At 55.1% G+C, this 21819-nt stretch overlaps 2 protein-coding genes across 2 annotated transcripts in view; both read left to right on the top strand.

Annotated features, from left to right (window-relative positions):
• The first annotated feature begins 11935 nt into the window (after positions 1-11935).
• Positions 11936-13518, top strand: GPR61 (G protein-coupled receptor 61). Its single transcript, XM_054564727.1, has one exon. It carries the CDS (start codon positions 11951-11953, stop codon positions 13304-13306), a length of 1356 nt encoding a protein of 451 aa, XP_054420702.1. The 5' UTR covers positions 11936-11950; the 3' UTR covers positions 13307-13518.
• Positions 13519-17403: 3885 nt separating this feature from the next.
• GNAI3 (G protein subunit alpha i3) overlaps positions 17404-21819 on the top strand; it is a 35881-nt gene continuing 31465 nt past the window's right edge. The window contains exon 1 of the mRNA XM_054564979.1: positions 17404-17644. Within this exon, the coding sequence (XP_054420954.1) occupies positions 17527-17644 (118 nt within the window). The 5' untranslated portion in view covers positions 17404-17526. The remainder of the gene's footprint in view (positions 17645-21819) is intronic.

Below are 21819 nucleotides of genomic sequence, written 5' to 3'. Positions count from 1 at the left end.
CAGGGCCACAGAGCGGCCCTGGGGAGTCTTCTAACCCGGGGCTCTGTCTCTTGCAGCAGAAGCAGGGACTCCATGACCATGTCACATGTGGTGGGCAGGCTGGTGGGAAGAACCTGCCCGCACGGGAGCTCTGTACCCCCAGCTTGCTGCCCGTACCCTCTCTCCGCCCGGGTCTGTCATTCTGTACCACGGCCTTGAGTCCTGACCCTCCAACTCCCTGGCCCTGAGGCCCTGCCCAGGACGCTCCATCACTGGACCCGGATGCCCCAGGCCCAGGCTGCAGGGAAGAGGCTGGTAGCAGGTTTGGCTCCCAGCCCAGCCTCCCTCTGCTATTTATACCCTCAGTCCAGGAGGGACGGATCAGGTTCTCCCTGTACTCGCTGCAGAGGAGGAAGTGAGGGTGGAGAGAGAGATGGGAAGGGAAAGGGGTGCACTGAGGCCGAGAGACAGAGGGGCGGGGAAGCCGAGCGGGGCGGGGGGGCACGGAGGCTGAGCCTCGGAGAGTTCTGAGAACAGGATGAGAGGGCAGATGAGAAAGACCAAAGGAGGGAGGAGGCAGAAAAAGTGAGAAATGGGGCCATCCGAGAAGAAAGAGGAGATGGGAGACAGGGGGCAGGACGCACCCTGTGCTGGGAGGGGGCAGGCCCCAGGCGCCCAGCCAGGTGTCCCGTCCCCGTCGGGAAGCTGAGGTGCTGGGCAGACGGTGCTCAGGGGCCCGGTGTGAAATTACAGGAGGCAGGAGAGAATGCCTGGGGTCGAAGGGCACCGGGAAGGGAGCCCGTGGGAGAGGAGGGGGCATGGCAGAGTCCAGCGCTGGGAAGGCCAGGCAAGGACTCTGTCCCCGGGTGGGGCTGTGGGTTCTGCTTTCTGGGGGTGAGGGTGTGGCAGGGAGCTGGAAGCGGACGTCAGGACAATGTGGGCAGAAGAGGAGAAGGTGACAGTTGGAGGCTCTGGAGCGATAAGGCCTGAGGAAGGAGCCTAGGCTTTCTGCAGGCTCTGATTTAAGGCAGCCCACCCTGGCCCCGTGGATTTTTGGGGGAGCCTGGGCCTGGAGGCGACATTTTTCAGCCAGCCTCGCATCCTCCTACCATTCACGTGGTCACACACAAACCAATCAGATGGAGCCCCTTGGAGGGGTCTTTCTGGGGTCACATCTCCTTCGCCCTCTAGCTGTGTAGCCTTGGGCAGTTTTCTTCCCCTCTCTGGGCCTATTCGTCTGGAATAATACGCCTACCCGACCTCCTATAACCCTTTCAGCTCTGCTGTTCCGGCTCCATTTCGAAGTTCAGAAGTGGAGGGGTCACGCGCAATGGGGATTTGTCCATGACCACGCCCCCACCCCAGGCCTGAGCACTAGCAATAACCCCACCTGGGTCCTGGACCAGAGAAGGTGACAAGTCCAAAGCCTCCCAGTCCTAAGGGCCCCTTGTCAGTCCTAAGGCTGAATTTCTTCCTGATTTAATTCCCAGAGGAACGGCCTGGTCTGTGGGCTGCTGAGGCGCGCACTGCTGTTTCCTGCACCGGCGCCCCGCTCCCCCGCCGCCCCCCCTCACCCACAACCCTGGCCTGAATCTTTCCAGCTGTCAGGCCCCTGGAAAGAAGCCACTCCAGGAGCTGCTGACTCAGACTCAAAATCGAGAGCTGCAGAGGACCTCAGAAAGGGTCTGCAGGCCAAGGCCAAGTCCTCCTTTGAAGCTGGGGCTCCGAGAAACTGGGAGAGGGACCCCAGGCGCGGAGCTCAATTAGGTGAGCGCCCCCTGGACTCCGAGCTCAGCGCTCACCTGTCCTCTGCTCCGAGCCACCTAACCAGGAGTAGGAGCGATCTTCTCTTGGGAGCCTGGACCCTCTTGCCTGGCCTTCCCAGCAGAGACTGTGGTAGATCAAAAGGTGAAAAGTTGAGGCCCACAGGACAGCAAGTCCCCGGGGAGGGACAAAGACTGCGGGTTCTGAAGGGAGAAGAATCTCCCCGAGACCCCGGTTGACTCTCTGCAGCTCGTTGGCCAACACTGCCCTCTTGTGGCTGCTGGCGGTCAGGGCCGTAGAGGGGCCCCGAAATGGAGCAGATGCTTGGTTCCTCTTTGTCGCCCTGATCTCACCGTCCAGGGGCTCCTGTCCCGGTGCAGGGCTCATCTAGACCCTCCAGGGCTACCCTTCCAGGGGAGGCCGGACGAGAAACCAAGCTTTCATTGACCACTCTCCAATACGGCCCTCAAGGTCGCGGGCAGCGGCTGCCCATCGCCCCACTCCCCACCCCGACGGGCCACTCACAACCCTGGGACTGAGGATCTGGCTCTTCCTCCAACGTAAGGGACATAAGAGTTGCATGGGGGAGGGGGCCCTGTTCTTCGGTGGGTCAGGAACGCAGGGAGAGGACTTGGAGAACGCAGGGAGAATGTCTGGAAAAGGGGCTGCCAGGCCCGGATCCCTGTGGCCGGAGGTGCCCAGGGTGCAGAAGGGAGGGTCAGGCTGCCCCGTGGCTGAGTGGGGCTGGACAGCCTGAGGGATGGTCACTTTGGGGGGCATAGAGTAGGGACTCCCCCCAGAATACAGTAGAGACCAGAGTCGTAGAGTAGGGACTCCCCCCAGAATCGGAGACCAGGTGTTGCTGGGTTGGGAAACCCAGGCCCCCCTGGTTCCCAGGCTGGAGCGAGGGCCTGCGGGAGCTGGCGGCCCTGCTGAAGTGAGCGGCTGGGGGCTCCAGGGCGCCATGTCCCTGCAGATCGGGCAGGGCAACTTCCTGGGACACCATGAATCTGCAAGAGAGAATTTCCAGGCACTCAAATTACTGCGCCACCCTTGTCCTGTCCTCACAAAATGGACAAATGGATGTGCAGGCCACTCTCGGACCGAGCTGGTGCTCTGAGGGCCCCGCCCCTCTGAGGGCCCCACCCCGGAAGCATCAGTGTCCTTTGGTCCCTGCACCCCTTCCCTCTGACCTCCCCTTTCCCTGGAGTCCCTCTGACGCGTGCTCAGAGGGACTGTTCCCTGGACGGCCCGTATGATGTCCTCTCCGCCCTCTGGGCCTGAAGGACACGGAAAATTCCTGGCCTGAGCTCACCCCCTCCCCTGGGACTGGTGGGTTCAGTAAATACCTGTCGGCTGACTCACCAAAGGACAGGTGAGCACACCTGTGGCCCTGCACCTCCCTGCTCAAAACATTTGACTGGGCCGACCTTTCGGTCTGGCTTCCCAGGCCTTGCACAGCCCAGCCAATCTGCCTCTATTCTCATGTCTTTCCTACACACGTTTTCAGTCGAACTGGACAACTCACAGTGCCCTGATATTCCGTGAACTTGCCTGTCTCCATGTTTTTGCAAGGCCTGCTCCTTGCATCTGCACTATTCCTCCTTCAAACTTCCACTTAAAACCCTACCCATCCTTTAAGGCTCAGGATGCTTCCTTCATGAAGCCTTTCCAGATTTCCTGAAGGAGCGGGTTCACTTTTTCCTTTGAATCTCCACAGCACTTTGACCCTCCTTTGGTGACTACAAACCGCTTCGTCTCTGTTCTAGATTACAAGCACCAACAGGGCAAGGTTTGTATTCGTTTCATCTATGTATCCCTCTCTCTCACCCCCTGTACAGAACTTTGCATCTAGTAGGTGCTCAATAAACATATCTTGCATTGAGTGAAGTGGAGCCTGCAGTTTGGGCTGCTGGGAGCTGAAGGAGGTGGGAAGGCGGTGCTCCAAGGCTTCAGGAGACCAGAGGAATGTGTGGGAAGGGGGAGGAGGGCCTGTTCAGGGAGGGGTGCAGGCGGTCTGGGTGGGTCTCCCCAGAACCTGGCCAGGAGGGGGAGCACTTTCATCTGAGGAGAACAGGCAGCCGGGAGGGCCGTGGCACCAGGCGCTGGGGGACAGCAGGCTGGCCTCCGTGCCAGGTACGGTGGACCCCAACTGTCTGTATCCTCAGAGACAGGCGGAAAAGGTGTGGGAATCCGGAGGCTTGGATTCCAGTCACATCTTCACCCTCTAGCTGTGTGGTCTTAGGCCCGCTACTTCCTCTCTCTGGGCCTGTTTGTCTGGAATACACGTGTCTGACCTCCTATGACCCTTCAGCTCTGCTGTTCTGACTCCATTTCGAGGTTCAGAAGTAGAGAGGGGAGGCTCAGTGGGGATTTGTCCATGACCACGCCCCCGCCCCAGGCCTGAGCACTAGAAATAACCCCACCTGGGTCCTGGACCAGAGAAGGTGACAAGTCCAAAGCAAAGAAGGAGCCACGTGGCCTGAGTAAGCTGTGGCTTGGCTCGGAGAACGTGGAGGCGGTGGCAGGTGGGACAGCACCTCCGATTCAGGACGGGCAGAGTGCTCAGTTATTAGGCTCCAGGGGAGGGCTTTCAGGGACCCTCTTTCTTTTGCTGTGCTTCCTTGTCCCCTCCCCAGACTCAGTCCATACAGATCTGGGACTGAATCTCAGCTGCTCAGCTGTGTGGCTCTGAGAAACTCACTTAACCTCTCTGGGCCTCAGTTTCCACATTTTCTATGGAGTTATTGAAACGAACTCAGGAGACTGTTATAACACTACTCATGTGAAAGTGCCCGTGACTCTGCCTTCTGCTGGATCTCCCTTCTCCAGCGGGAAGAGGGCAGTTGGGACAGACTGCCCGGCAGGCCACAGGGCGAACGGTCCACGGGGGCACCAGGGTGAGGAGGGGCGTTCCAAAGGGCAGGCTGACGGGGGGATGTTGGACGGGAGGATGGGCAGGGGGTGCTGTCCAAGCAGCCGCGACTGCCGGTAGGCCTGTTCCCTGCGGACTTCTTGGGGGCCCAGCAATGAGCCCCGGAGGATGGCCGGGGCCGCAGCCTGGGAACGGCTCCCCGGCTGCAGAGCTGGCGGGGCCTGTGGCTGCGCTGTGGGTGTTCCTGCCTCTCTTTTGAGCCTGGTTCATCTGAGGCCCCCAGTTTCTAATCTGGGTGGGAAGGATTTATTTTTGGGTCCCTGTAACCTAGCAATGGGCTCACATGACCAGTGGCAGCTGCAGGCTGAATATACCGTTGGATCTTGGCTCCTGGCAGGGGGTGCAGGCCAGACTGTGGGGGAATAAAGGGAAAGGAAAGGCACTCACCTCTGCTTTCCTGGTCTCCCTGCCTCAGTCTGTCAGCCCGGCCCCCAGGTGGGAGGCAGGGGGCTGGGGGCCTGGGGAGCAGGCACAGGAGGCCCTGGGCCGCCAGGAGTGGGGCTGGGTAGGGGAGGTCCCGGCTGGGAGCCCCTCTCCGTGGGGGAGGGACGGGTGTCCGTGAAGACGGAGGTGGATGCAGGGAGGAGCCGGTGTTGGCCTCCTCAGGGGCGAGGCCAGGCTGGGGGATGGGCGTCTGAACAGACAGCCTGTGATGCGGGATCCCGGGGACACCCCTGGCCGGTGCTGGAAGCCCGTATTCAGCTTCCTCCCTCTGTTCCCTCTGACATTGTTAATAGGAGAGAGGAGAGAGAGAGAGAGAGAGAGAGAGAGAGAGGGAGAGAGAGAGAGAGAGAGAAGGCGGTAAGCTGCTCAGTGTGAACGGGGCATCAGCCTCCTTCCTGAGAGCAGGTTCTGACAGAGGCCGAGAGCAGAGGAGGAGCGCGAGGGCCGCGGGGAGGGGCTGTGGGTACCCAAAGAGCATTCGGCAGATATGTATTGAATAAATGGGCGGATGAGTGAACGATAAACTTGGTCCACTTCACGCTCTCATCTGAGGGGACAGGAAAGGGTGCTGAGTCGGGGGTGGGGTGGGGGACAGAGGTGCTGGTGGGCGAGGGTGAGCAGGGCCGACGGAGGAGGAAGTCTGGCAGGGAGAGAGCAGCCCTGGGCAACAAGGGCCGCGGCACCAACCAGGGAGGGGCGCCACTTGCCCGGGACCGGAGCAGAGCAGGCTCCCGGAAGGCACGCAGTGCCGGGGCCACCGACCTCCACGTGGGGCGGGGGAGCGCCTCCAGGGTCTCTACCTTGGTCTTCCGCACCTCATCCCTTGTACTAGGCTCTACAAGGAAGGATTGGCAAGGGCAGGCAGGGGAATGTGATATCAATAGTCATCCAAGCCCTGATTAGGATCACTCAATGGGAGACAGCAGAAGTGCCTCCCCAGTCTCAGCAACTGGTGTGACCAACACCGTTATTGTTATTATCATCTCCCTCGTCGTTGCCATTATAGCATCAGCATCACCTGCCTCTGGGCCAGGAGAGACAGTTTTTCCTCCCCCGACCCCCACCCTTGCAACTGAGAGCGCCCTCTCAGGTCCACGGCCTGGCCTGCCGGAGCCTCCCTGCCCCTGCAAGGCCAGCCAGGAGGGGCCCGAGGACTGGAGACTGGCCACCAGGGTGACCACTAGCTTCCCCCGGGCTGCGTTTGTATTGCGGGTTCTCTGTCCCTATTAGATTAGGTGGAGAGCGAAGGCTTCTGCCCATTTTATAGATAGAAAAACTAAGGCACACGTGGCCAGCCCCAGGCCGGACCTTACCACCAACCAACAGAGAAGAGCTCCACTAGAACAAAGGTTTTCTGCCCAATCAATCCAGTGCTCTTCCTCTGTTCCTGTTCTGAGGAGCCTGAGTCCACTCTGGTTCTTCTGGGCCCTTGGACAGGGCCGTGTCAGTGCGGACTGGGTCCCTGCAGGGAAGACAGTGCCGATCAGAGGCTCTGATTGACGCCAAGATGATCCTGCCAACACGATAGCACAGGATGTGATGAGAACCACTTCACTGTCTACAGGGTTTACTTTGACATTTTGATTTGATTTCCCTGTGCTCAGGCACATCCAGTGTTGTTGGAGGCTGTTTCCTGGAAGGCAGTGGCCACGTTAGGGCTTCGGCCCTGAGTCTCATGTCAGGCCCCAGCGAGGCCATGGGCATCTGGGGGAAGGACTAACTGCTCTGGATTCAGACAGACCTGGGTTCTAATACTGGCTCTGGCACTTACTCACCACGCGACCTGGGGAGTCACCTCACCTCGGGCACTGCTTCCTCATCTGGAAAATAAGGCGAGTGATGGCGGCCTCCCGAGCTGGCGTGAGGGCTGGAGGAACAGCATGGGAAGGGCTCGAGGAGGGTGGCCGGGGATCGAGGGGCTCGCTGCGTCGGTCTGGGGCTGCCGTGGCCTCTCTGTCATTGGCCGGGGGCCTGGGGCCGCCACCTTGCCCCTTCTGGTGGTCCCCGAGTAATTCGTCGTTCTAATGGCTCTTGGGGCGGGGTCTGGTGAATGATCCCAGAACTCCCTTCCTCACCTTTTAAAGACAGAAGGAGTTTCTGGGTGGGCGTGTCTCAGGGCCGAGGGCCCCGGAGTGGGCATCGCACCTGCATTCCTTGTCTTGGCTCACGGTCCGGCCTTGTGTGGCTTTGGGCAATCTCATCCCCTCCCCGGGCCTCAGAAACATGGACGCCTTGGCCGGGAGAATGTCTTCCAGCCCTGCGATGTTAGGCTCCTGTCCAGGGCCTGAGTCCTGCACCTTGGAGCATGGGCCGTTTTCTTCATAGATAGTGGGAGGCCATGCCCCTTCGCCTCCCCTCCAAACGCTCATCTCCTGGCCGCGGACCCTCTGACCACTGAGCCTTCCCAAGGACCTCGCTCTGCCTTCAGGGAGCATGGACGTTGGATCCCCTCATTTCCATCAGCTCTCGCAGCTCCACACAGAGCAAACACACAGTCTAAGAAAACAATAATCATGTGCTTCTGAGGGGCAAGGGCAGGGTGCGGTCAAGGCCTGCAGGGCCCTCCAGACCTGCTGCCACTCTGAAACCCGTCCTCCATTCACGTGCGGCAGCGCCCAAGGGAGCCAGCCTGGGGCCGTCCCGGAGCCTTGGCCCCTGCCAGCCCAGCCCGGGCTCTGTGTCTGCACCCACTGGCTTGCTACAAAGCACCCTGGTTCTGAGGTCACACAGAACCATGCAAACCCGGGGCTGTCGGGAGCCTCAGGGATCATCTACCCTGGAAGTCTTCGAACAGCTGAGAAACGCAGGCCGGAAATGGGAAGTGACTTGCCCAAGATCACATAGCAAGAAAGTGCCAGCGCCATGCCTTAAACCTGGGCTGTCTGATGCCGAGTGCTCTCCTTCATCTGGGTGACCAGGAGGGTCTCCTCTGCCTCCCACCACGCGGCCCCACTAGACTTCTGAGGCCCCACTCCAGCTGCCTGAGGGAGGTGGGGAGGGCAGGGCTGGCCCTGGGCGCCGTGGCTGGGGGCACCAGAGCCTGGAGTTGCTCTGAGGGGCCGGGTGGGAAGTGGGAGGCCGTTAGGACCCAGAGGCTCTCCGAGCATCCTGCTCCGCCGGCAGCCTCTCGTGCTGACTGCAGTGGCTTCAGCAGCCTCGAGAAGCATCAGCCTCAGCCGGGAGGAGCTGTCACATGGGGACCTGGAGCTGCTCGGCAAAGGTAGGAGTTGCCGGCTAGGCCGGGAACAGGGGCTGGACCCGAGGCTGGTGCTGGGGGCGGAGGTGCCCTACAGAAGGGCCGCCCTGGGTCCCGGGGACCAGCCCACCCTGCCTGATGCCAGGGAAGGCTCCCAGGTATCCCGAAGGCAGCGCCGGGGTGTGGGCATCTCCCAAGCCTGGAGATGGGGGGTTGATCTCCTGCCAGCGGGAGTGCCCACACCCCACAGGCAGGCAGCGTTCTCTGTCCGTCTCATTCGGTGTCACAGAGGTGGGGCCTCCTGGGAATGGGTCCCTTGGCATCCAGGCCGATGGGCAACTCTGTGTCCTGGGCGTGGGCGACTCTGCTGGGGGGAGCTGTTGCAGACCCCTGGGAACCTCCCCTAGCCTGGTTGGCGGGGGGCATGCTCCCGTCTGAGGGAAGGCCAGGCTCGGGTCCTTGGATGGCAGCTCCGAATCTGGGAAACAGGTGCATGTGAAGCCTGTCGAAGCCTCTTGTGGCCTTGGGATGGGCACTGACGTGCATCCAGCATCCAGAAAGGGGACTATCTGTAACTTGACTGTGTCCCTGCTAGAGGCCCAGACCCCAGCCCCTGGGTGGCAAGGCCTTCAGGTACTGAGAGGTCCTGAGGCGAGGGTGGGGGCGGGGGCGGGGAGGAAGCAGTGGACCGGAGCATCCGAGAAGGCGTGACGATGAGAGCTGGGAAGGACGGAGGCCCCGGGCTTCCCTCGGACACTGGGACAGCGCAGCCCCCCGCAGCTCTGCCCCAGCCCACCAGGGAGGGTGCCGGGGGCAGGCTTGTCAGTCCATCCGCTAGGACCAAAACTGGAATCCTGGATTTCAGAAGTCAGCGTGGAGAGCCTGGCACGGCCGAGGGAGCTGTGGAGAAGAGAAATGCCCCAAGCTCTCTTGTCTGGGGCTCCATTACAGCCGCCCACCTGCCCCCTCCACGTAGCAGCCATGTCTCCTCCCTCTGGCGGGGACCCTGATGGGCCCTGCCGGCAGACTCTCGGAGTCCAGGCAGACCCGGTGGCCCCTGCTCCTTCAGCTGCCAGGGCCTGGGAACCACCTCCCCTGGGAAGGACGGCCCCACTCCCAGGGACAAGGCCGGGGAGGCCCTGGCATGGAGAGGAAGGGCAAGGGTGCCTTACCTGGTATTCCTGTTGGCGTTTTTTCCCTGGTAGACTGCTTACGAGAAACTGATACCCCCACTGTAGGGATGTCTCTACCATCCATCTCTGCCGCCTCGGGGGGGTCTCTGTGGCCATTTTAACTGTGTGATGAGCTTTCTGTCACCCCTGGGGAGAGGCATGTCTCCAGACATTTGTCCAAAGTCAGGGCCACCTCGAGTCCAGGAGCCCAGCCTACCCTTTCCAAGAGGGCGGCTGGCATGCTGCTGACTGGCGGCGTGTTCTTGGCGTGTGCGCTGGCAGCAAGGATTCAAAGGATCCCTTGGTGTTCGATTCAATTCACAACACTGACCCGAGCACCTATGGCCTGCGTGGCCTGCTGGAAGGTAAATTAAGGCGAGGTTGGCAGGGAGGTCCCCAAGCAAGGGTGATTTTGGCTGTAACTGTGGAGGTGGGGCTGGGACCCATCTACCCCACGTGGTCCTCTTTGCTGCAGTCAGAGGAATGGTAGGTCTTTAAATGGAGCGACCCCCCGGGCCAGGCCCTCTGGAGCCAGAGGCTCACCGGGTCGTCAAATGATATTGTACATGCGAAACTTGGAGGCCGTCCGGTCCACCCGTCCCTTTTTACAGATGAGGAAACTAGGACCCTGGCAACCTGTGACTGGTCCTCAGAAAACCCATCCGACCTGGCATGCCCACAGCTTGCCTCTCGATCGCATACCTGAGCACCGTGTACGGAGGGGCTCTGGGCTGCCGGAATGGGGCGTGGACATGAAATACATTGGAAATGACATTGGGCAACTTATTTCAATTGTATGCAAACTCAGCATGGATAACGAGGCCTGTGAAACAGCTTGGACCTGCCGTCTGATCAGGGGACACGAGAGGCGCCGCAACCCCAGGCTCCCTCTCCCAGCCCCTCGCAGCCTCTTCTCTGCTTCATGCTCAGCCCTCTCACGATCGCAGTCCTCTGCCCACTCTCACACCTGCCCCCCTTTACGCAAATGCCGGCTCTTCCTCCTGTTCTGTGATGTGGGAACCGTCCCGGAACGAGAGGGCTGTGGGCCAGGGGTCCTCCGGTGGTCACCTCCAATGACCAGAGACCTGGAGCCCTGGGGGTGGGAGGTTAGGGACGGTCCTCTCCCAGCTGCAGGGACACAGGGGCCTTGAGAAGTTAAGGAGGAGGTGGAGAGGGGCAGCTTTCTAGTGACTCTGTCCTTCCAGCCTGGGGAGTAGCAGGGACTCAGTGCTCTGACCTGCCAGTTCCCTTCCAGCTGGGATGCTTTGTTTGGCTGTTCCTTCTTCACACTCCCCAAGTGTCAGCTCTTTGTCTTGGGGGTGGTGTTGTCGGAGCAGACGAAAGCACAGTCTGTCCCCTTTTCAGGGGATCTCTTCCCAGTGTTTGCTCCAGAGCAGCGAGGAACATTTTTAGAGACGGTTCAAATTCAACAGCTACTCACGAAATGCTGATACATTCCAGCCGCTGTGGAGGGCTTCCCTGAACTCAGCATGGGGCGGTGGGCTGGCGCCCAGCCCTGGAGCCAGGCCGCCTGAGGGTGTACCCTGACCTTGTCCCTTACTAGCTGTGGGCCCTCGGTAAGTCACGTACCCTCTGTAGGCCTCAGTTTCATCGACTGCAAAAGGGGAATAAGAATAATATCTACCTGTCAGGGTTGCGTGAGGATTAAAATGAGTTAATACACCGAGTTCTTAGAATAGGGCCTGGCGTGCGGAGAGCGTTGTATAATGTCACTTAGTATTCGTATTCTTATTAATAAGTCTCGCAGGATCCTGGGAGCACGGTTGTGAAGCAGGTGTCATGCCCTTCGTTTCACAGATGCCTTTATGAGGGAGCCGAAGTGCCGGAGGGCCGCCGGGTGAGTGCTTCCCGCGCTGGGACTGGAAGCCGGGCCTTGTGTTCTCTCTGCCCCTGAGCAGCGCCGCCTGCCCTCTGGAGGAGACAAGAAATCGGGAAATTTACAGCGACAACCTGAAAACGGGGCCTTGTCCCGCAGCCCAGCAGGACCCTGGGAAAGCAGAACGGAGGGTTTGGACTCTCTGGATGACAGTCCTTGCGAGGGGAGCAGGGCCTGGACGCGCAGGAAAGAACGTGGTGAGGAAGGAGCAGGAGACCAGCGGGCAGGCGGAGTGTGGAGGGGGCGAGGCTCCCCCGTCTCTCACGTCTGTCTCCTCCGTCTTCACCGTCACCATCACCGTCACCAGGGCACGCCCGGGGCCACTTCCTCGCAGAGACATGCGCTCCTGAGCCCTCAGTTTCTGGCCTGGTGCTGCGGACCAGCGGCCCAGCCTCCAAGGCTGCCCGCAAGAGCCTCCCTGACCGGCTCCAGAGGGAGCGCCCCCCCCCACCCCCCCCCAGCACTGGGAAGCCTGGGCCTGGGCTTGCCATCCCAGGATCACTGGACTAGGATGGGGGATGGGCCTGTGACAGGAGGTGCCCTGGGCGTCCTCTTTCGGCCCCATGGAGTCCTCGCCCATCCCCCAGTCATCAGGGAACTCTTCCACGCTGGGGAGGGCCCCTCAAACCCCCGGTCCCTCTACGGCCAGTGGCGTCCCCGAGGCGGGGCTGCGGGACGTGGCTTCGGAGTCTGTGGCCCTCTTCTTCATGCTCCTGCTGGACCTGACCGCCGTGGCCGGCAATGCTGCTGTGATGGCTGTCATCGCCAAGACACCCGCCCTCCGAAAATTTGTCTTTGTCTTCCACCTCTGCCTGGTGGACCTGCTGGCCGCCCTGACCCTCATGCCCCTGGCCATGCTCTCCAGCTCCGCCCTCTTTGACCATGACCTCTTTGGGGAGGTCGCCTGCCGCCTCTACTTGTTCCTGAGCGTGTGCTTCGTCAGCCTGGCCATTCTCTCCGTGTCCGCCATCAACGTGGAGCGCTATTATTACGTCGTCCACCCCATGCGCTACGAGGTGCGCATGACGCTGGGGCTGGTGACCTCCGTGCTGGTGGGCGTGTGGGTGAAGGCCTTGGCCATGGCTTCTGTGCCAGTGCTGGGAAGGGTCTCCCGGGAGGAGGGAGCTCCCAGCATCCCCCCGGGTTGCTCACTCCAATGGAGCCGCAGTGCCTACTGCCAGCTTTTCGTGGTGGTCTTTGCCGTCCTCTACTTCCTGCTGCCCCTGCTGCTCATCCTTGTGGTCTACTGCAGCATGTTCCGCGTAGCCCGCGTGGCTGCCATGCAGCACGGACCGCTGCCCACGTGGATGGAGACGCCCCGGCAGCGCTCTGAGTCTCTCAGCAGCCGCTCCACTATGGTCACCAGCTCGGGGGCCCACCAGACCACCCCGCACCGGACGTTTGGGGGCGGGAAGGCGGCGGTGGTCCTCCTGGCCGTGGGGGGGCAGTTCCTGCTCTGTTGGTTGCCCTACTTTTCTTTCCACCTCTACGTTGCCCTGAGCGCTCAGCCCATTTCGACCGGGCAGGTGGAGAATGTGGTGACTTGGATCGGCTACTTCTGCTTCACTTCCAACCCTTTCTTCTATGGATGTCTCAATAGGCAGATCCGGGGGGAGCTCAGCAAGCAGTTTGTCTGCTTCTTCAAGCAGGCCCCAGAGGAGGAGCTGAGGCTGCCCAGCCGGGAGGGCTCCATCGAGGAGAACTTTCTGCAGTTCCTTCAGGGCACTGGCTGTTCCACGGAGTCCTGGGTTTCCCGACCCCTCCCCAGCCCCAAGCAGGAGCCAGCTGCCGTAGACTTCCGAATTCCAGGCCAGATAGCTGAGGAGACCTCGGAGTTCCTGGAGCAACAACTCACCAGCGACATCATCATGTCAGACAGCTACCTCCGTCCTGCCCCCTCACCACGACCTGAATCGTGATGGGCTGCTGGGCTGGACGCCTGACGGGAGACGGGAGACGGGGCTGGGGGGCCGGCTACGACCGCAAGGAGCGCCTTGTGGGGTCGCCTTTCCCCAGCCAGCCAGGGCTGGGGTCTCTGCGCACAGCTTTCGCTTGGTGTTTCCTGGGTCAGTAACAGAGCCAACGGGATGGACATGTGGCAAAAGCCTTGGACATGGCTGTGACCCTTGACTACTGGGGGAGGGAGCCTGGTGAGACGGCGATGAGAGTAAAGGGCCACAAAGGTGAGATGGTCTGGGCCTTGGAACCAGCAAACTTCCCGCGCCTCGGGAGGCAGGGGACTCTAGGGTAGGGGTTGGAGGATGTAGGACAGCAGGCCGGGTTTGGCGTTGTTCTGGGGACCCTTTAGGACGTTTCCTTTTTTAGTGTCATTGTCCAGGGCAGTAATTTCACCCAATCAAGGTGAGAAAATGACCTGTGTCTTCTCGTCTCCTTGCAGGATTTAAAAAGAACTATTACAGCCAAGTGTTTCAATTTGAGTAAATAGGCCTTGTTCTAGTTTTAGACCTGAGGTTTCCTTAAAGTGAGAGGACCAGCCGGATAGAGTCCTTTCCCGCGTGGGGCCAGGAGCAATGGGAAGTGGCAACCACAGCACACAGAGGAGGCAGCAGCAGGGCTGGCTGCAGCTGCCTCTCTCCCACCCTCCAGGGACGGCGCTTCTGTGCTATTGCTCTGTCCCTCTCCGGCATGCGCGTCATCAGGCCTGGGGCTTTATCTCAGCAGAGGCAAGAACAAGACAGGATGGCCCTTTCTCGTTGCCCTTTGGGATGGAGAAGTGGAAAGATTGGGCGTTGGATGGCTGAAGGTGGGGCTCAGCGCTTGAATTGCTAAGGTGGTTGGATCCAGAGAGGCCAGGTAACCGCTCTCACCAGTAACACTGTAAATCTTTTTTGTTTTCTAGGACTGGCCTCCTTGGTTTCTCGCCTCATGGCAGTGGCCCACCTCCAGCCCCCTGGACAATCGGGTACAGAGACTAATGTTGGGAATGGGTCAGGTGGGGTTTCCACAGTCCAGTAAACACCTCCCTACTCCCATTCATCGCTCTCAAAATTAGCTTCAGTGACAAAGACTTAAATCTCTCTCCTACCTGCAGCCCTGGGTTGGAGAGAGGGCACAGGAGAGGGGCTCAGCGGGTCTCTGATTGACACTGTAAGGACGGTCTTGGTTGGTATTGGTGGTGATATTTTCAAGGGAGGGGGAATAATTGCAAGCTGGACAGGAAATCCATCCGGGACTACTTGTCCACCCACTTCCCTCAGCTGAATCAGGCCGCATTGCAGGGTTGAGGCAGGACCGAGAGGGTGGTGTGGTCTGCATCTGAACAAACCCCTGGCTCATTGAGCATCGAAGGGGAAGATGGCCCGGCGGGAGTGGGATAGCTTCCCCTTTGAACAGCCAATAAATAATTTTTATTATAAAAGTTATACTGATATCAACACTGACTCCTTCAGTTCAATTCAGTGCATCATAGTTGAATACCTGATGTTCTCCAGGCCCCACGGAGAGGATGTGAAGTCACTGTCTTCATGGAGTTCATAGTCTAATTCGACCCAGTACGTTGTATTTTTACAGAGCAGTTACATGTGGGAAAGCACTATAGAGTGGTGTGAAAAATATACTGGAGAGTATGTTCATGGCTCTGACTGCTGAGGGTTCGGTCTGTTGCAGCCAAACGCCGCCATGGGGGTTCCCTGCAGACTGTCGAAAATGTGCAGGTTGTGAAAGAAGCTCTAGTTGAAAAAAAGTATTCAATGAAATTGCTCTCCCCTTTTACATCCAGGACAATTTCCAGGTTTCTGTCTTCCCACCACTAGACTTACTCTAGTGTAGCACCTATTACATTGAGAAAATTCCTTAGATACTATATACACCCAGGGCAGTCTTTTGTGATTGCAAAACAGAGTCTCCACTCTCTTTCCTTTTAAAATAAAATAACGGTGGAATCCCATTCATGGGGGAAAAACTCTAAACACCGGAGATCTCCTAGCAGTCCCTAAGAATTGCCAGTAGATGGCAGTGTGAGCCCGGTGGAAAAAGGAAAGGCGCCCGTATCGGGTGGGGAAGGCAGTAAACTTTGGCAGCCATCTTGTTAATTTATTTTGCCGTTCCCTTTGCCTTTGCCCTGCAGCCTTTCCTTCCCATACATCAAAGAAGAAAATTTTAAGCGCAAGGATGACTCTAATTCAGGCTGAAATTTCCTGACACTGTGAGCTCACTGGCATTTATTACAGAATCTGACATACGCTGGTTCATTTTGCCATTTATTTTTCCCTGAGGGGATCATGAAGGAAATGAAAATTTCTCTTCTGTTATGCTAAGAACTTCCCCAACAGTTTCTGCTGTGACCACCTTCCAGCAGTTTTCTAGTCACCAGGATCCCTTGGTAAAGTTCCATACGTAATTCCTGGCTGTGAAAGTCGTTCCTTTCTGAAGAAGCAGCAGGTCGAAACAAACGCCCTGTCAGTTACTTTTCCCTGCACCCTGGTGTTGGGGGAACTCTCAATCCTACAGGAAATCCTTCCGTTGTCGGTGGCATGCTAGGAAAGGGGTGAATCTGAGAGTCAGGCAGAGCTACTCACTCACTCTGAGAACTCGGGAAAGATGTTAATTTCTCTGAGCCTATTTCCTCATCTGTAAAAAAATGGAGATAACACTACCTACCTCACAGGGTTGTTGTGAGGATGAAGAGGTGACACATGGAAGCACCTAGCCATACCTGGCAAATAGGTACTTAATAAATATTGGTTTTCTTTTCCTTTCCTCTTGCCCTTTCCCCCTACAACTATTGATTATGGGAAAGCAGTCCCTTGTATTCTGTCGTTATGGAACAAATAGGAGTCATCTTTTCAAACGTTAAAAAAAACTGGTATTAAGTTATAGGGGTTGAGACCATTTAAGGTGGCTCTTATGAAACCTTTCTAGTTACGCAATCATTGCCGTATAGGCCTTTCTGATGGAACCTTATACCCTAAGGTTATTATGTTAGGGAAATAATATTTAATCACAGGGGAAGGTTTTGGGGGCTACAGGAGTTACCCTCCCAAGAGTGTATGGTGAAGAGTATTTGCGAGGCTATTAGGAGGAAAGGTAATTTAGGGTCATCTTCACAGTAGTATCTAGGATTATGAATGAAAAAGGCCATCAGTCTTGGGCTTTCCTAGGGGATTTATTTTCAAGTGGTGCTAAAACTGAAAAACAAATTTTACTACAACTTCCCTTTTTGTGTGGTACCACAACAGGAAATTTTAGGAGATTCATGGGTTGCACTGGTTTGTTTTCGGGGAATGGTACTGAGGTTGACTAATCTTGGTAGAAGCCTAAACCCTTAACGCAGAACCATCTGTGAGCGCTAAAACTGGCTTACATTGGGAGAGGCAGTCTGGAAATGTTATGGTGGAACTACACGCTTATCTTTCAGGTAGCAGTATCTGCCAGCGATTTCGAGTGGTCTTTTGCTAACAACAAAGTAACCGGGCAACTCTCAAGCCCAAAGAAATTTGCACTTAACGGCACAAGGACCAGCGACTGGGTCCGAGATGGCAGAAAGGGATCGCCGAAGTCCTGGGGCACGGTCGGTCTCACAGATCTCAGATGTGAAGTTTGTTCCCATCCCATGGATAGAGCAGAGTAGACCCCGGCAAATAACGTGTCTTACACTTGGGCAGGGACCAGGGGTTTGGCCAGTGAGAAAGTCCCAAGAGAAATTCCCGTGCGCATTGTGGGCTCTTACTGGGAATCCCCCCACCAACCCTCATCCAAAGCAGGGCTGTGTGACCCGGGAAGGGCGCCATGAACTGACGAAGCCGGTCTCCGGTTTTCTACAAGTTTCTAAACAACGCCGCCGAAAACATAAAAGGGGCCTAATGCTGAGTAGCTCTAATTGTGCCGGTTGCGAAGGACCTGGGTACTCCGCCGAACCGCCGCCAGGCTTGGCCATCCCTCTCCCCGTACTTCCGCTTCCGGATGCACCACCACTACCCCAACTAGAAAAGTTCTAGCAGTAACGGCCGCGGGGCGTTGCCGGAAGTGGCGTAAACGCCGGATATCCGGTTTCTCCGGGCGCTCCTGGACTTGACTGAGAGGGCCGCCGCCCAGCAGTAGACGTTGTCTCGGCCCGTCGTACCGCCGTCCTCGCGGTGTGTGAGTGAGCCCGGGCCCGGTCGCCTCTCCCGCCGCCGCCATGGGCTGCACGTTGAGCGCCGAAGACAAGGCGGCGGTGGAGCGGAGTAAGATGATCGACCGCAACTTGCGTGAGGACGGGGAGAAAGCGGCTAAAGAAGTGAAGCTGCTGCTACTCGGTGAGGGCCTGGGGGCGGGGCTGCCGGCCCTTTCGGGAGGACTTCGGTACTTGGGGACTTTGGAGGGGCTCCGGCCGGCTGGCCGAAAGGATCCCGAAGGGGCGGGAGGGCGTGACGGGCCTGGGGTGGAGAGGCTCCGGAGGACGTGCGGAGGGGGTGGGGTTTTCAGGTTGTAAGAATTCGGCTGGAGAGGGTGTGACCCCGTGCCGGAACTGGCATTTAGCGTAGAGAGTTTGGGAGTGTGGGGAAATAGGACGTTGAGACTGTGTTAGGCATACGGGAAAAGCTCATAAAGGAAAGGAAGGATATTAGCGAAGGTTTTGCGAGAGGTTGGAGTGTGTCGGTAGCCAGGAGGATGGAGTAGAGTGTTGGGTTTGTACAATGGCTTTTGCGAGATTGGAGCGTGGTGACACTTTGGGACAGGGTAGAGCTGGGTGGCTTGAACGATTAATATAAACGGAGGGGTTGGGCCAGAGGGGCCACAGGAGGACCCTGTCCTTTAGTGGAGAGTGGGCATTTTGAACTGCTTGTAAGGTGGAAGAACCCCGGCTGATCCAATACCATGAAGGTGTGTGGTGGAGCTAAACGACAGGTGCTCAGGTGTAAGGGAAAAGAGCTTGGTTGCCGAGGCTCTCTGTACTTTTCCACCTTCTTCTATCATTTTTATTTTCTTAAGGTTTTATAACCCCTCCCCTTGTTTTTATAAAGGGGAGATAGTGTAAGCTGAGTAAGGACTGCCTTGCTTGAGGTTTGTGGCAAAAGACGTAGCGGACAATAAATTACACGTTGGTAGTTGCTAAATAGTTGTTAGGGGTGATGTGCGGTGGGAATAGAGTTATCTTAGGATAAATTACGGAACTGGATGCATTTACTGTAAAGACCGTGAGGGACTTCTGGCTAGCTCTTTGATCCTTTTGGTCTCTTCAAACTAAAAACACCGGCTTCTGGAATTACTGTTTATTTTACCCCACATTTGTTTTAAGTGGCTTTTAGGTAGAGTCCAGTGTATTTTACTCAGTGTGATTTGTTCTAGTATTTTTGAGAGGTTGGTGTCTAGAGGCCTACCCAAGCATCAGCTTACCAATAAATCAAGCCACTCTTTTTCACTCTTAAGTATTTTCTAGGGATCTGTTGGAGAAGAGTAGGTAGGAGTAATGGTTTCTGTTAGCCGAACTCTCCTTTTTAAAACATTTGATTTTTGAAAAAAAGTTGCTTTAGGAGGGGTGCTCTCCCGTAACCTCATCTTGTACCCCAAGATGTGCTGGGCGCCCATGTACTCTCTTCATGTTAACCTGCTTGGGTTTGTGGAGTGCAGAAGCTCTGGCAGCAGCTTTTGGATGGAGAGGAAAGTTACGCATTGGAGCTGGAGCTTTCAGTTTGAGTACCTGGTCTTTCAGAAAGCATGAATTCAAGTCGTAGTTCTAGACAGCCACTCTCTATAACCAGCGTCATTTATGGACACGCACGGTCCCCGGGCACAGAGTAGGTGCTCTTTACAGTTAACGTTGGGCACGGCTCCATGAAGCCTTTCAGGTGTTTCATAAAAACCACAATACTCAAGGCATTAGCATTGTCAGTATGGATCGATTAGTTGTAAAATTAAAGGTATATCTCCTCTTCTGTGAGTGCTTCGATTTCCATCGACCCTCAGGGATCCCCTCAGGACACTGGCCTGTGTAATACAGTTGTAAACTCTGAGGTTTTCTTCCAGGTGGCAGGATTTGGCAAGCAGAACTTGAGCAAGCAGAACTTATCTAAATATCTACAAAAATCTTTATATAGGGCTTTATAAATAGTGCATTTAATTAAAAACAAAATGAAACACATCATGACTTAGGGAACTTGAAAAGCAGAGTGAAAATACAAGTACTAAAGCATTTGCTTTTAATTTTTATCCATTTTGTTGTTTTAAGTAAGATTTTTTTAAAAAACCATGCTTGAGTAAGTTAATCAGCAAATTTAAATAGGTTACAGATATGAATGCTCTTGCTTGAACCATATCATAACACATATATGAAATTCAAGTTTTCTTCCCTATTATTTCTGTAAGCAAAATGCACCCATCACAGTATACAAAGAATTTTCTTTTTGGTGTAGAATACCTCTTTTGATGTATGTGTAAGTTATTTTTCCTTCATCACTGTGAAGCTGTTGAACATGGTCTAAGCTGAGATCTATTTACTTGCCCTTCTCTCTCCTGGCACATAGTAGGTGTTCATTAAATATTGTATTTTCTCCCTTGCAGGGATGTAGTTTAGCATAGTGATTAACCACACGGGCTGTGACGTCAGACTGTTTCAAATTCTAGTTCCCATTTACCAGCTATATCTTTGGGAAAGTTTATGCAGTTTCTGCCTCAGTTTCCTCATCTTTAAAATGGAGAAAATAGAGGTACTTCATAGGATTGCTCTGAGGGTTGAGTATGATACTGTGAAGTAGAACACAGCTATTTTTGTTGTTATTAAGTCAAATGAATGTTATAGATTACAGGTACTGTGAAATCAGATTAAGAAACTAATGGGGCTGAATCAGTTCAGGAAGACTTCAGTGTTAAAATTCTTTGATTACTTTTGGTTTGAATTTCCTTTAGATCTGTTATTGGGAGGATCTTGATAATGCCAGTTTAGCATTCAATCATAATATTCTATAGAAAGACAAAATTACATTTTGCAAAGCCTCCCAACTCGAGTGCGGTGCATAGGATTGCATACAAGTGTGCTGTTTGCGAATTTTTTAAATAGTTTTGAAATTTTAAATCATTTCTATAAGTTTTTATCAAACAGTTGAAATGCTATGTTTTGATATGATTCTCTAAACTTTCTGGATTTCATATTGAAATATTTAACTTGGAAGGTTTATACCAATTAGTGTTTAACGTCATCTGTACTACCTTGTGTTTTATTTTTCATGTCATGATTTTATAATATATAGAAAATACATATCCTTTTCTCCGAGCCCTCCAGCCGACCGAGTCTCACAAATACGGCCGTGTCCAGGTGCGCCAGGACGTGGCACCGGCACCGTAGACAGCAGCCCCGCTCTGGGGGTCGTGTGAAACTGAACTCGGGTCCCACCTCCGTGTATCGACTGAGAGACCCAGAGTGCGTGCCTTAGCCGTATGAGTCTTAATTTTCACATATAGAAAGTGGGAATGATAGTGCCTGTTTCACAGTATGAAATGAGATGATGTAAATAAAATGCCTAGCAAACAAATATTCAGTACATGGTGACTTTCCTGATCATGACGATGTTTCTGAAGCTTATTATCTTAGCTACTTTTTTTCAAAGGTGTGTCAGGCAGATATTTGATTATTTTTCAAATATTAATATACCCTTTTTAAAGATCTTAAAGGAATTTTAAGAAATATCAATCTGTTTTGGTAACGGAATTAAATACTACCCTTTAGCTTTGTAAATTACTGCATGATCTGTTCCTGTGCTATCTCCAGATTTCCATTTCTTGATAGTTCCCCTTAGCAGACCTTGAGAAAACATTATTTAAAATGAGGCTGATGCTTTGTTCTTCAGGCTCTTGCTAGTGGTGGCCTGACAAAAATTAAGTTGCATGCAGAGAATTGGGATCATCTAATTCATTTAACCCTTGTATTATAGAAGCAGTGATTCACACTTAAACGTGGGCATATCACTGGCTGAATATGCTTGTTAAAAATAGGGCAGTCCTTTGATAAATCCCGTATTAAATTATATCCTCCTAGGATGACATTCTTTACAGTGTTTGCCATTACCTGGTATAAGATTCATAGACAGTTGTTAAATTTCTCCTGAGGGTGCATCTTGTGTCTGTAAAAAAAAAAACCTGGAAGAACTTACTATTCTTCGCGTCTTGTTTAAATGCATTCATCACCCCGCAGCCTGACGGTGTGGTCCTTTTCAGGAATTACAAGATTGCACTCTCCCCCGAATAGGCTAATTCTGTAGTGGTGGCACGGAGAGTAGGGTGCTTAGTGCTTACGAGAGTTTTCTACAGAGCACGGGACCTTTTCATCAGGGCTGCATCGGTGTTTCTTTACAAATAATTCTTTGCCTAGTATATACTCATTCGCACCACTACAGAAAAGTCTTAGTTTTGTGGCAGTTGTGTCTGATGAAAGCGGTTCCTCTTTTCGTTAGCGGAGGGTGTGAAACCCGAAGACCTGCGCTGCCTCTGCTGGGCT

Source organism: Pteronotus mesoamericanus, unplaced genomic scaffold (genome assembly GCF_021234165.1).
Source record: "Pteronotus mesoamericanus isolate MK-2021 breed Mesoamerican mustached bat unplaced genomic scaffold, CSHL_Meso_final scaffold_99, whole genome shotgun sequence".
Classification (NCBI taxonomy): domain Eukaryota; kingdom Metazoa; phylum Chordata; class Mammalia; order Chiroptera; family Mormoopidae; genus Pteronotus; species Pteronotus mesoamericanus.
The sequence above is the reverse complement of the archived record's forward strand: the minus strand, read 5'-3'. Positions and strand labels throughout refer to the sequence as shown.

Excerpts from the sequence above, each read along its gene's own strand:
- GPR61 (XM_054564727.1), top strand. The coding sequence starts at position 11,951 with ATGGAGTCCTCGCCCATCCCCCAGTCATCAGGGAACTCTTCCACGCTG.